The sequence below is a fragment of the Elgaria multicarinata genome, chromosome 22 (assembly GCF_023053635.1).
Source record: "Elgaria multicarinata webbii isolate HBS135686 ecotype San Diego chromosome 22, rElgMul1.1.pri, whole genome shotgun sequence".
NCBI classification, from domain to species: domain Eukaryota; kingdom Metazoa; phylum Chordata; class Lepidosauria; order Squamata; family Anguidae; genus Elgaria; species Elgaria multicarinata.
The window spans coordinates 10,325,559-10,339,587 of record NC_086192.1 but is presented as its reverse complement, the minus strand read 5'-3'; the positions used below and the strand labels follow the sequence as shown (position 1 = coordinate 10,339,587).

Sequence of the window (14,029 nt, the reverse complement as noted above, 5' to 3'; positions counted from 1 at the left end):
CATGATGGGAGTTGAAGTCCCATATCATCTGGAGGAGGCAGCACGTTCGCTTATGGAAGTCTTTGGGATGTGGCTGTTCACACAACACACTAACCCGCACTCAGTGATTGGGTGTGGGTTGTTTGTTGAACCGAGGGTTGTTTGTTGGGCAGTGGGTTAGCCTGTTGTCTGCACGCAGGACATTTTCCACAGGGTGGATTGTTAACCACCTTGAACAGGCAGACAACAAACCATGGTTTCTCAAGGTGGCTTGTTCAAGAAAAATAAGCCACACTGCATGGTTAGCAACCCACAGTTTGATTCAACAAGAATTATTTTCTCCCCCCCACTTCCCCCATCATTTTGTTCTGGATTTGCTTTGACCGCTGGTGCATTCAGCCATTCAGTGGGTTTTATTTTAACTGCAGATCTAAAAATATGATCCTCCTAAGCCGCTTTTCTCTGATCTGCTACGCTTCAGATGTTTTGGATCTCAACTCCCATCATCCCATGCCGGCACAGCCAATGGTCAGGAATGCTGGGAGTTTATTTATTTGATTTATGGATTCCACACTTTTCTACCAAACAAATGTCACTCAAGGCGGAGTAGTAGTCCAAAACATCTGGAGGGTACTAGGTTTGGGAAGGCTCTCCTAAACTCTGTGGAGCCTGCTTTTGATGTGGAGTGGAATTCCATACCTGGTGTAAAGTGGTTGTCAGGAAAAAGATGCCTATTTTCTAGATTTTTCCCTCTTTGTTCCTCCGTTTTAAAAACATTCCTAACAATTGCGCCCTTGCCTCACGGAAGCCCCCGAACCCGGAGGCTTCCAGGTTTCCTCTTCCCTATGGGGCTGAAGCCGACAGGGCAGGAGGAATGGCAGAGGGGATCTTCGTCTCTCAGTCCTCCGATTCCCTGTAATTTTCGCTAGATGGGCTTTTTAGCCCATCTAGCGAAGGTGCTTCTGAAGGGGAGAGAAAGAGGCTGGAAGATGCACAGGATAGCTTGTATCGCATCTCTTGTTTTTTCCCCACCCTCTGAAATGCCCCTTTCCTGGGTCTCCGGGGTTGTTTTTCAGACCCTCCACTGTCTGGGTCTGGGTTTAAATCTCCGACTCCCCCTTCTGAGATCAGCGCACTCCCTCCGACCTCAGAAGGGTTTTACGGGCCATCTTATGGTACCTGGGACGCTCTCTGACCTCGGAGTTTTACGAACCATCCAGTGGTCCCTGGGTCACTCTCCCAGGGCCCATAGGATTGCTCTTTTAAAGACTTCAGGATGGGGGAAGTGAGCTGTCATTAATCAGTCTTGCCCAACCTGGAGGAGGCCAAACTGGTGTTAAGGATACAGCTAGGTAGGAGGTCTTGGGTTTTGCGAAAACAGCATTTACGCCTTAAGCGGTTTCCATGAACACCCTGGCAGGGCAAAGTTCGGGATTATGTGGAACTTGTGCTCAGAACGGCCGAAAGGACTTTGCTTCTAAGCTACCTGTTCCCCACTGTGGTGCACGATAATAACCGGCATCCTAATCCTTGCACTGTTGGAGTTGAACTGGACTTAAAAGGGTTGAGATTTAGCCGCCGGCAGATCCAGAGAATATTTTTTTACGACACAACACTCCTAAAAATTATGTACTGCGTTTTTATCCCACTGCTCAGACCATTCTTGTCTCGCAAAGTGGCTCACATCAGTTAAAGAAGAGAGGAACTCCTACACCACAACGTCTCTCTTGTGTGCTTCTCCTGTCTGCGTGCTGTTGGGCAGGAAACATTGGCCTAATAAGTCATCCTTTGGCTGGATCCAGTTGTGGGGCGGCTACATCCTGTAGTCTAGCCTTCCCCAACCTGGTGCCCTCCACATCATCTCCCAGGATCCCCCAACCCATGTGGGAAAATCTGTCGTGGATTGTATTGCAAAGGCTAATATGAGCGGCATTGATGTATCAGATATCTCTCCTCGGGGTGGAACTGGGGGTTTGATGACGCTGATCCTTTTCCAGAGTCGCGATTCTAACTGTGAATTTTATTTCTCCCCCCGCAAGGTTGTGGCATCGGCGAAGTATCGTGGTGTGTCTTTTACTGCTGCTTGCTGTCCTTACATCTGCGTATTATATCGAGGGAGCCCATCAACAGGTAAAGGCACTTCGACTTTGGGGTTGTGCTTTTTCCCAGCTCGTGCGTACAGTGTCCGGTTAACATCTCTATGTATTTGTGCGCTTTTGAGCACGTTCTCGGGGTGGCTGACAAATCTGGAGATCTTCTTCAGGTAGCGGAGGGCGAGAGGTCGTAGCTAGCCCAACGCCACCCTGAGATCCTTGTGTAATAGGGCGGGATACAAATGTCTAAATAAATAAATAAATAAGGCCACCCTCAGCTTCATAGCTGAGTGGACATTTGAGCCTGGATTTTCCCAGAAAGAGCCTTGTGTGGCACAGAGCAGTAAAGCAGCAGTTTCTGCAGCCGAAACTCTCCCCATGGCCTGAGTTCGATCCCAGCGGAAGCTGGTTTCAGGCAGCCAGCTCGGGTCGACTCAGCCTTCCATCCTTCCGAGGTCGGTAAAATGAGTATCCAGTTAGCTAGGGGAAAGATAATAACGGCCGGGGAAGGCAACGGCGAACCATCCCACTATATAAGGCCTGCCAAGAAAACGTCAGCGAAAGCTGGCATCCCTCCAAGAGTCAGTAATGACTCAGTGCTTGCTCGAGCGGTTCCTTTCCTTCCCTTTCCCCAAAACCTCGTACAGCATTGTGACCACTACACCACACTGTCTCTAATCCTTAAATCAGCTATAGGTCCATACATATGCTCGACAGCTTTCTTCTAGCAAGTGCATTTTTAAAAAAATCTGTCTAAATCCACTCTTCCTTCCCCAAGCCCAGAGAACTGTTCGGGATCTCCCTGGTCTCCCATTTAGCCTCGGAGAGGATCTGAAAGAAGCGAGATCTCTCGCTGCTTTCTTGAGTTGCTCTAAGATTCGAGGCAGCAGGAGTGAGCCGCCTCTTTTGCGCTCGTTTCGGCAAAAAGGGACTTGCCCTGCAGTCATGCTGGGCCTCAGACGTGATCATAGGGGCCGTCAGATCTAATCCTGATGTTGTAGTAAAGACCCAGCTCTTACTGAAGGGGAGGGATGATGATGATCCTCTCCATTTCTATCCTCACAACAGCAACCCTGTGAGGTAGGTTGGGCTGAGAGTCTGTGACTGGCCCAAAGTCACCCAGTGAACTTTCATGGCTGAGTGGGGACTAGAACTCGGAACTCCCGACTCCCAGTCCAACACTCTATGCCACTACACCACACTGGTTGGTGGTGAGCCAAGGCAGGCCAAAATGTGTGGACCCTGATAACGTTAGCTTTAGTCTTAATACTAATAGTAGTATTAATACTGCCAGTAGTATTAATACTAGTGTTATTACTACTAGTAGTTGTAGTAGTGTTAGTACTGCTGGTAGTAGTATCCATATATTGCTTTATTGATTAACCATTAGAATGAAATCAGAAAATGGGTTAAAACTTGAAATTCAACAGTGGATGTCCCTAGAAGCAACTGTCATTTGCTATCTAAGGAATTGCTTTTCGTTCTGAGTGAGCGGTTTTGTTTATTATTTCTTTCTTATTGTACTTACTTTGTGCTCAATAAAATCAAACATTTGCATTCACATCCAACATTGGTCTTGGCTCATTTTTCCAAATATCTGTTAATGACAAACTGTTTGGCCTATAGCCACTCCAAGGTTGGATAAATAAAGGGCCAGTTACTCTGGAAAGTGTCTACTGTACTGTTCCTTCCCAAAGTTCTTTATAAACTGTGATTTTGCTCATCAGCATTGTGTTCCAGATTTCCTTTCACCGTTGACCCAGAGTTGGTATAATCAGTGATTCCCATGCATTTCCAGCAACGTACGAAGCCCCCGTTAACATTTCTGCCTGTTCTTTCCTGACCTACCCTCTGTCACCCCCCAAAAGTGTTTGATTTGTATTTTGTAACCTGAGAAAATACCAGTTAAACATCAGAAAATAAGTTCAGAACTAAAATGGGACCATGGGATGTCTTTAGCGGCAACCGGCGCTTATTCTCCTCCGAATAAAGACTTGCTCTTCCCACGAAGTGTGCTTTGGGAGGCGTGACACATGATGCACATGCTCTCTATGTGAAATGTGTCGAGCAATTTTGAACGCTTAGAGCTAAATAAATAAAGACAACTTAGTTCCCGGCGCCTTTTTGACGTTCACCTCTCCTGGTTGGCCTTGTGCCGGTGGTTCCACCCACAGGCCGGGCTTCCAGGAACAAATGACTCCCCGTGTCCAGCGCACTGAGGCCTTCACTTTTCCTTGCCCGACATCCGAATCCTGTGCCAGCCACGGAATCGTGGGAGCTAAACAGTGCTGTTTTTAAGCCTGCTGCGGATCCTTTTCTCTGAGCAGCCTAGAATTCCACTTAGGCTTCTTTCGACCTGTGTTTCTGTATCGCGGGGCTTTCTGGTGGAAAACGTCAACATCTTAGTTTTCTTTTCTCTCCTTTTCAGTATGTGCTTTATATGGAGAAAAAGCTCTTATGGTGTACCTACTGGGTAGGCTTAGGGATCCTGTCCTCGGTCGGACTTGGAACGGGTCTTCATACCTTTCTGCTCTACTTGGTAAGCAAAAGTGTTATATGTCTGTGTGTGTATGTGCTGTTAATGTGAGTTGTTCCCGTGTGTGTTACCATTTACCACGTGCATCTATAACAGCCTTCCCCCACCTGATGCCTTTCAGATGTGCTGGACTACAACTCCCGTCATTCCCATGCTGCCTGGGAATGATGGGGGGTTTTAGCATTTTTTAGCATTGCCTTTCCTTATCTGCTCCCAGAAAATTAAAGATCACAAGTAGCAAGATGATAACCTTATTGGGCCAACTGTCGGTGTGGTCATCCTTTGCTTAGGCAAAGTGGATGACATTTGAACACAAAGTTCTGCGTTGCATAAAAGCCGTCCGGCTGTTTCTCCTACAGATGTTGTTTCAGTAAAATGCACCCTTCTGCCTTGAGCTGTTTTTATGGTTTTCAATTCTGGAGCGCAGAACACTGCCTGAACCTACCGCTTGGTGTCTCTGTGAACGCGCCAGGACGTGAAGAGTCATGATTTAAAATTCCCCGAGATAATGACGCTGCACAGATTTCTGACAAAACTTTGTCCTCACCCTTGCTCATCCTGGGCGCTAGATGGAGCCGTTGGCCTGGTCAGCGGTGACAAAACCTTCTCTTCTTTTATAGTTTCAGTTTTGTTTTGCTTCTGCCTGTAGACGCTGTAAGCGGAGCTAAAACATGAGACACAGAGAACTAAACTCTGTGCCTCGTGGGGTCCGCTGTGTAGAAAGGTAGTTTTTTAATTCTGCAGTAAGAGAAACGCCAGGGTCCAAGTTTGTCGGGTGACGTTGTCATCTCGTCTGGAGATGCGCGCTGCCCTTCAGGGGCACTTTGTCTCTCCTTTTGCCATAAATTCTAAGGCTGAGCTGTAAGCGACATTTGGATCTACTGGTTGATCTGTGGATAATTTGCAGTCGATTTCCGAGGATTTCCGATGCCCGATTGTTGAACAATAACAGCAACAACATTATTTTTCTCTTGCCTGCTCCCCCCCCCAGGCAAATTAAGAGATTAATTAAACCGGGGGTGGGGGGGAGGTGTAGATTTTTACATGGAGAGATGGCTAGCTCTGTTCAGTTCTGGCATTCAAAACAAGCTCTTGAGCGTAGACTCCTTTAATTCAACATGTATGGCTTGCTCTAGAATGCTTTAATGTCAGCATTCTAGGAAAAACAACCCCCCCAAAATCGATCCTGCAAGGCTGCAGTCTGCCCATCGCAGTTGTGGCTCACCCTAACCCTGCCCACAACTCTCATAAATTTTGCTTTTGCTACGGCTTGAATAGGTGGGCTTGGAGAAGGCGCCGTCTCATAGGGCCGCCGCCTCCCTCCTCTAATATGGGGTTGTTGATTCTGACCTACCTGGCAGGGCTGCTCTAGGGACGACCGAGAGCATGTGAAACCTTCGAGCCCTCAACCGCTGACTGCATCTTTTCGGTTATAATTAAGAATCAGCGCTGCTGCGCGTGTCTCGCCCCTGCCGAGGCGAGCTGTCCTTCGGCTTCAGAAAGCGCAAGAGCGCTGCCGGCCGCCTTTGCCAACTCGCGCGAAGGCCTGTCATGTTTAGGAGCCCTCCTCATTTTTCAGGCCGGGTTTGGGTTCGGGCGCGCAGTCAGACGTCTGCGTAAAAGCAGAGGCGTCGCCGGTGGTCCAGACGGCGCTTTCCTTCATGGTGCTTTGGAAATCCCCGTGTTGTCGTGGCACATCTCAGCGGCTGAGTCGCGTCTCGCATCGGCAGCGCCCGCAACTTCCACGCCCCCGTCGCGTGTGGCAGGGCGACGCTCTCCTTTAGTGGCAGGCGTCAGCTCCAGGGCTTGGCTGCTCAACTCCCCGAGATTGCCCCAAAGGAAGGGGGGGGGATTCAGGGGAGAGGCGTAGCGACGGCTCAAAACCAGCTGTTCGGTGTTACTGCATGACCTACGGCTTGGTCTTCTGGTGTTCTCGGGTTTTTTGCACGCGGTGTCTGGCGAGGGGCGCTTGTTCCAGACCCGGCACTTAATCCACGCCTGACGTGACCACAAAGCCTTGTGGTACCCAGATGCTTGTCGCGCCATTTAAGCTGGAGCGAGTGATCCGGGCAGCAGGGGTGTAGTCATGCAAAAAACAGAGGGTGGGAATAGTCGCCCGGGATGAGTTCCGACTGGAACAAACATGCATCGTTGCTTGCTGTAGAAGAATCCAGAAGCCGTGCCAGGGCGACAGTGTGGTTGCCGCAGTCTTCTTTTCGGAGGTTCTGGCTCCATGTGACCTCCACAGAGTGACTTAAGTGGAGCAAAATGCCATTGAGTGTGTGCAAAGTGTTTTCCCTTCTCGGAATAAAGAGCTTTTTGTATCACCGTGAAGGAATGTATGCAGTTTTCTTCGTCTGAGTCCTCCGTGCATAACAGCTTTCCTCAACCTGACACCAAACCATGGACTACAGTCCCCATCATCCCCTGCCAGCATACTTAGCTAAACTGACTGGCAGTATTGGGGAGGTGCACTCTACCACATTTTGGAGGTCGCTAGGTTAGGGAAAGCTGTTGGGTAGTAAAGAAGAGGAGAGAGTTGAAAGTCTAGGAACCCAGTACAGTTTTTGTGGTATTCTATTATTTGCCTAGCCGGACATTAAGATAATTGTCTGAGTCCCTCCTCCAGTTGACCCTGCCACATGAGGCGAGGTACGAGAGAAAAGCTTTTTAGTGGTGGCACCCCGTTTCTGGAATACACTCCCCAGGGGGGCTTGCCTGGTACCTACATTGTAACCTTTTCTGCGTATGACTGATTTCTAGAACGGCACTAAAACCAAAATACCTCTCAAATTTATTTTGAGATTAGTTTATTTCCAGATTCGATCTGCGTCTGGTACATATGGTCATTTCCCCCCTTTCCTGTTCTGTTTCATGTGCTTTATTTTTACGGCTGTTTTATATTAGTGGTTGTTCACTGTGTTCTTTTAGACCACCCCTTTGCTGAAAGGCGGCTTAAAATGCTTTAAAGGCGCAATCATATGCACGTTTAAGTCAGAAAAAAGGTCTACAACTCATAAGACTCTCAGCATGCTGTGTAAACATGCCTCGGATTGTCCCCTCAATCAATCAGTCAATCAATCAATACAGGGGCTGTACAGATTTTTGGCCTGGTTTACTAGCCAACTCTTAACCTCTCTCCTTTGGCCAAGTCCCTTGCGTGGGGAGCTCTCCCTTCCTGAAGGTCTGCTGGATCTGTCGGGGATGCTTTAACTCTGTATTTCATTGATCGAGCAGTGGGATGGACTAGGTGATCTCCAAGACCCCGCCAACTTGTACAATCCCATGTCATGCTGAACAAGGGTCCCTACCAAAGGGCTGTTGCTGGCTGTCAAATGGATTTGCTGAAATCTGTGCATCTGTTTAACCCCCTGGGTGGATGACCTGAGGCCCTAGGATACACGTGCCCCTCTGCATGATGTCAAAAGCTCTCTGCCAACAATTGATTCAAACCACTGGCAAGAAAGATATGCCCATCCCCTAGCAGCCCTGTGGGCAGGGAGGAAAGACTTGGTAGAGAAAAACGGGTGGCCCAGAGAGAGAAGGGGGTAGAGACAAGGAGTGGCCCAGAGAGAGAAGGGGATAGAGAGAAATGGCAAAGAGAAGTGGGGTGGCCCAAAGAGAGAAGGGGGTAGAGTCAAGGGGTGGCCCAGAGAGAGAAGGGGGTAGAGACAAGGAGTGGCCCAGAGAGAGAAGGTGTGTGAGAGAGAAGTGGGGTTGCACAGGGAGGAGAGGAAGGGGTGGCTCAGCCCAGCATCATCCTGTGGTCCCCAACAGGCAGCCCTCGAGACATGAAAGTTTCCCCTTCCTCGGACTTAACACCTTCGGGGCTGTGTGCCTGTGAGCATTCACGCTTCGGCTTGTTTCGTTCTCGTTGCGCAGCTCTTTGGGCTTCCCTCTCTCTCTTTCTCAGAAATTAGCTTTGCTTTTTTTTAATTCTTCAGAAATGCGGCAATGAGGAACTGCAGAGGGCAGTGAAGGGCATCTTGACCGCAGGTTGCCAACGGGGAGTGCTGTTCTTTGATTTCTGAAATGTTTGTGCCGAAACCGTTCCATGCGCCAGTTTATACATCTCCATCATTCCCCCCCCTTCCGCCCCCACTCCAGACTCACCAAACATTGCAACCTTTCCATCTAGGGGAGTTGCTCCAGCCCCTTGATCATCTTGCTGGGCCTTTAGTGCATGGTTTCTAACTCTACAATATCTTTTTTGAGGTCCAGCAACCAGAACTGTGCGCATTATTCCAAGTGTGGGAGCACTGTTGATTTCTATCTGTGTTGGGACCCAGCGTCGATGCCTGTGTCATGGACGCTGCTTGCGCTTTTTAAAAAAATATCTCAGTTAACTAGAAGCTTGCTTTCAAAATCAAATTTCTATAGAATCTAGGAAAGGGGTTTTATTTTACCCAACCAAAACTAAGGGCCTTTATGTCCCATTAACTTCGGTGAGAGAGTTAGAACGTGTTTGACTCCCATTGAAACCAGAGCAGCTGCAGTCGCTTGTGTAGATTGTAGTCTAGGTTTCTAGTCCTCATTGCAGAGATAAATTTCCAGCAAGTGAAAACGTGAAGGAATGGATTTGTGGCACAATGTTTGTTTGTTTATTTATTACATTTATATACCGTCCCATAGCTGAAGCTCTCTGGGCGGTTTACGAAAGTTAAAAACAGTAAACATTTAAAATATACAAAATTTAAAACCATCAAAAACATAGAAACAACAATATACATTATTATTATTTATTTATTTATATAGCACCAATGATGTACTTGGTGCTGTGTTTGTGGATATAAACAACAGTATCCATTTAAGCAACAGTTCTGGGGTCCGTTAAAAAACAAACTTAGTGTTGTTAGATGCTATTAAATGCCTGGGAGAAGAGAAAAGTCTTGACCTGGCGCCTGAAAGATAACAGTATTGGCGCCAGGCGAGCCTCATCGGGGAGATCATTCCACAGTTGTGGGGCCACCACCGAAAAGGCCCTCTCCCTTGTTGCCATCCTCCAAGCTTCCCTCTTAGGAGGCACTCGGAGGAGGACCTTAGATGTTGAGCACAGTGTACGGGTAGGTTCATGTCGGGAGAGGCGTTCCGTCAGGTATGGTGGTCCCAAGCCTTTCTCTTTTTGAGGAATTTTTGAGGCCACCCTTCAATATATACTTTAGGATAGCCTACACGTTAAAATAAGTCAATGCGTATGAGCCATAGAACCAAACGAACAGGAGATAAAAGCAGCATAAAATAAAAACCCTTTGAATTTTTTTCTTTCAAAAAAAAAAAATGTGCCAGGGGCTGAAAAAGTCATCAGGGTGGGGCACCAACCCCCCACATCCCGGGGGAGAAATCTCCAGAAGTGGGATGCCCCCAGCAAGAAAGCTGTTTGAAGACAACTTTTGAGATACCCAGTAATACTTGCTAAGCTCTTCAAAGCCTCCTGTCAAACTTACATTGTGTAAACTGACAACCCACTTTAACGCTTTATTTATTTAATTACTACTATTGTTATTTTTTGTCCCGCTCCTCAGCCCAAAGGGAGCGGCTTTCCATCAATCCGCAAAACAAGGCGGTCTTTGCCCCGCAGGCTTTAGAATCTAAAAAAGACATGACACACTAGGAAAGAGGAACGGGGAAGGAAGAGGTGATGGGGAAAATAGGTACATTTTTTCAGCAGTTACCTAGGGAGGTTGTGGGCTCTCCCACACTAGAGGCCTTCAAGAGGCAGCTGGACAAGCATCTGTCGGGGATGCTTTAGGGTGGATTCCTGCATTGAGGAGGGGGTTGGACTCTATGGCCTTGTAGGCCCCTTCCAACTCTGCTATTCTATGAATGTCCCTGCCTCCCCTTCTCATCTCCCGGCTGGGTGAGTGGGGGTGGATCCGACAGAAGCTGGCCCCAATGTTGTACCTTTTGCGTGTTCCCATCTCCTCCATTTTCTCCCTACCCTTAAAAACACACCACCTTTTACTCTTACACTGCTAGGACATATTTCTGAGCATTCATTTAGAAGGCTGGGTTCACCCATCGTTAAAGGAGCGTCCCAATCCAGCCAGGCCGTGATTTGCCTTTCCAGATAACAAAGTACTTTCCGGGGAGTCCGCCGGTCCATTTAGTCCCGGGCTGCCCATCTCTGGCTTGGCGCACTGAACACGTGTTCCGCAGCTGCGCCTATGCGCACACCCACGCAGCCTCCCTTTCCCATCGCCTGCTCGCCGGCTCTGTCTCCACATGCAGCCAGTTCTCTTGCGCACTACCCTCCCCAGGTTTTAGGGCCGCGTCTTTCTTTCTTTGTGTCCTCTTAAAAACATTTAAATAAACACGTTCTTCAGTGATTCAGCGCGGCTTTTCCTTCCCGCGGCAGCTCCTTCTTCCCTCCGCCTATCTCAAACCTGGCATTGTCGCCACTGGCGCTGAACTGAGGTCAGGTTACTGGCGAGCGAGAGGGAGTTGGAGAGAAAATGCCTTGGGTTTAGGGAGAGGATCCGGAACATGATTTAAAAGTCTTGAAACGGTGCCTGGTTCTCTTCTCCCCCCCCGCCCCCCCCCCACTATTTTTGTATGAGTATTGTTTTGCGATTTCCATCTGTCTCGAGGGCTTCCTCCGTGATTTTTTTCTGCCGCTTCCTCTCCCTGGTCACCATTCCGTTCACAATGGACCGGGGGTTCCTGAAACGCTTAACCCTAGCATGGCGCATTCAGAAATCGCTTCCGCCCCAGTCTGTGATAGTGACCTAGAGGCCGAGGCGGGACCGGGGTGGGTGGGGGGCTCTTTTCCCAGAGCTCCGGGTAGCGCTTAGGCAGCACTTTGGACTCTGGAAACTGTACTCCTGGAGAGATGCAAGACCTGCCTGCACCAAAATTTGGCCTGGTCTTTTTAAGAAGCCGGGAATAAATTCTTCACAGACAGCAGCTGCATTTTCATTTTTATTTTTGGGTTAAAGTAATTCTGCTTCTGTTAGCAGACGGATGGTGATGAATTTATTATTTATTTCTGTTAACCGCCCAGAGAGCTTCGGCTATGGGGCGGTATATGATTTATTTATTTATTTATTACATTTTTATACCGCCCAATAGCCGAAGCGCTCTGGGCGGTTCACAAAAATTAAAACCATAATAAAACAACCAACAGGTTAAAAGCACAAATGCAACATACAATATAAAAAGCACAACCAGGATAAAACCACGCAGCAAAATTGATATAAGGTTAAAATACAGAGTTAAAACAGTAAGATTTAAATTTAAGTTAAAATTAAGTGTTAAAATACTGAGTGAATAAAAAGGTCTTCAGCTGGCGACGAAAGGAGTACAGTGTAGGCGCCAGGCGGACCTCTCTGGGGAGCTCATTCCACAACCGGGGTGCCACAGCGGAGAAATGTAATAAATAAATAAATAAATAAATATTTTATTTCTGTATTGCTTTATTTTTGTATTTATAGTTTTATTATTTTATTTCTCTTTTACTTCAATGTTATTTAGTATTACTACTTATTACATTTTTTTTTTAAAAAAAAAACACCACTTTGTGCGTTGATAGCCGTGAACACCATAATAACGATACTTATTTATTGAAAGTATTTTATTCTGGCCAACTTTGAAATAGATTCTAGCTTGGCTGGCAAACTTAAAAAGTAGAATACAGAAAGCGAGTGGGGGGGGGGAAGTTTTTAAAGAACCCGGCCGATAAAAGAGCACTTTGAAGTGGAAGTTGCTTATAGAATAATATTAGTTCCAGGGTCTCTGTCCCAAGCTGCTTAGAATCTTACATTTTTGGCTGTGTGAAAGACAAAGGGAAAATGACAAATTATGTGCAAGGGGCACAAATGGCTGTTCAGAATCATGGAACACCGCCTGTGATGACCAGAAACTGCTCAGCTTACTCTGAGCCTCCCATGCGTGTTTTCAAGCTTCTCTTGGTTGTCATGAGGTCTAGAACCTTGATTTTTTTCAGTAATAAAAGATAGGGTCAGCCTTAAACTCTCCCTCTTTTTTTATTGTTAAAAAAAGATAACACTAAAGCCTTAAATTGTTTATCTTAATTGCACCCAGATCCCTCTCCATGCAAGCTAGGTGTTTGCCCTTGAAAGCACCTCATGCTGTCTGGCAGGGGAAGGTCTCTACTGGCGAGAGGATTGTTCGACGGTGTTGGTTTTATTGAGGGACCCCCAAGAAATATCTAAGGGTCTCCAGGATTCCTAGGAACGCCACAGCTTGGAAAACCACTGATCCAGATGGCTGCCGAATCCAAACGAGCCTTGCTGTACTTAGAAGTTTTGCTCCCTGTGTGTACAGCCAAGAACTCCTGGGCGTGGGAGTCTTTGCAGTTCAGCCTATGATCTATGTCTTGACTCCTTGTTAATGTGAAATAATTGCCATTTCTCTACAGTCTACAAGAAATGAGTTGATTCTAGTCATTTTCCTGTCAGCCACGAAGGCCCCAAGCAAGCAGCACCCACCCAGATGGTCTTTTACAACTGTTCTCCTCCAGATGCGTCATTCAAGTTGGGGTTGAAGTCCTCCAGCCTTCTCCAACATGGAACCCTCCAGATGTGTGTTGGGCTACAATTCTCAGCACCCTGGATTGGGGGTGCTGGGAGTTGAGATCCAGCACATCTGGATGGCATTGGGGTGGGAGAAAGCAGCCGTATCTCATACCATGGATGAACAAACTGTGTAGAGAGATGTGGGGTGTTTTTCCCGCTCATAACGCTAGAAACATCTCTGCATCTAAGGCCCTCCTCCAGGTGCCTCTTCCAAGGGAGGCTTGGAAAGTGGCCTTTTTGGTGGGAGCCCCACAATTATGGAATGATCTCCCTGGTAAGGCCCCGCCTAGCCCTTGTCAAGACTTTTCTCTCAGGCTTTGGTACCGTATGATGAGTATTGAATCAGGTGGTGGATTTGTCTCACAGCTGATAGCTTGAAACTGTTAAAGGTATACATTGTCTTTGCATGTGCTGTCTGTATGGTTTTGTGCAAATGGATTTACACTTTGTATAATGTATTTTAATGTATTTTTAGTTTTTGTAAACTACCCAGAGAGCTTTGGCTATGAGATGGTATAGAAATGTAATAATAATAATTTAACAACAATAATAGTTATAGCCTTATACAGCTCAGGACCAAATACCTGATGAAATGCCTCTCCCAGCCTGAACATACCCAGACACTCAATCAGCATCTGGGCCCCTCCTCCGAGTGCCTCCTCCAAGGGAGGCTCAGAGGGTTAGCAACAAGACAGAGGGTCTTCTCAGTGGTGGCCCCCGACTTGAATTGGCTCCCCACTGAGGCCCTCCTGGGGCCTACACTCTTCTCCTTTCGGCGCCATGCCCTCCACACCCAAGCCTTTAATGACCTATGCTGGGGCATTTACGCCAGTCATCTAAATAGGTCTAGTATTTCATTGAAACTGTTCTTAGTTTTCTAAATTGCT

The 14,029-nt window shown here is 47.4% G+C and overlaps 1 protein-coding gene across 3 annotated transcripts in view; it reads left to right on the top strand.

Annotated features, from left to right (window-relative positions):
* Positions 1–14,029, top strand: part of VMP1 (vacuole membrane protein 1) — a 119,227-nt gene that overhangs the window by 19,475 nt on the left and 85,723 nt on the right. For all 3 annotated transcript variants that reach the window (XM_063146485.1, XM_063146486.1, XM_063146484.1), the window contains exons 4-5: positions 2,019–2,109; positions 4,501–4,611. In XM_063146485.1, the coding sequence (XP_063002555.1) occupies positions 2,019–2,109; positions 4,501–4,611 (202 nt within the window). The remainder of the gene's footprint in view (positions 1–2,018; positions 2,110–4,500; positions 4,612–14,029) is intronic.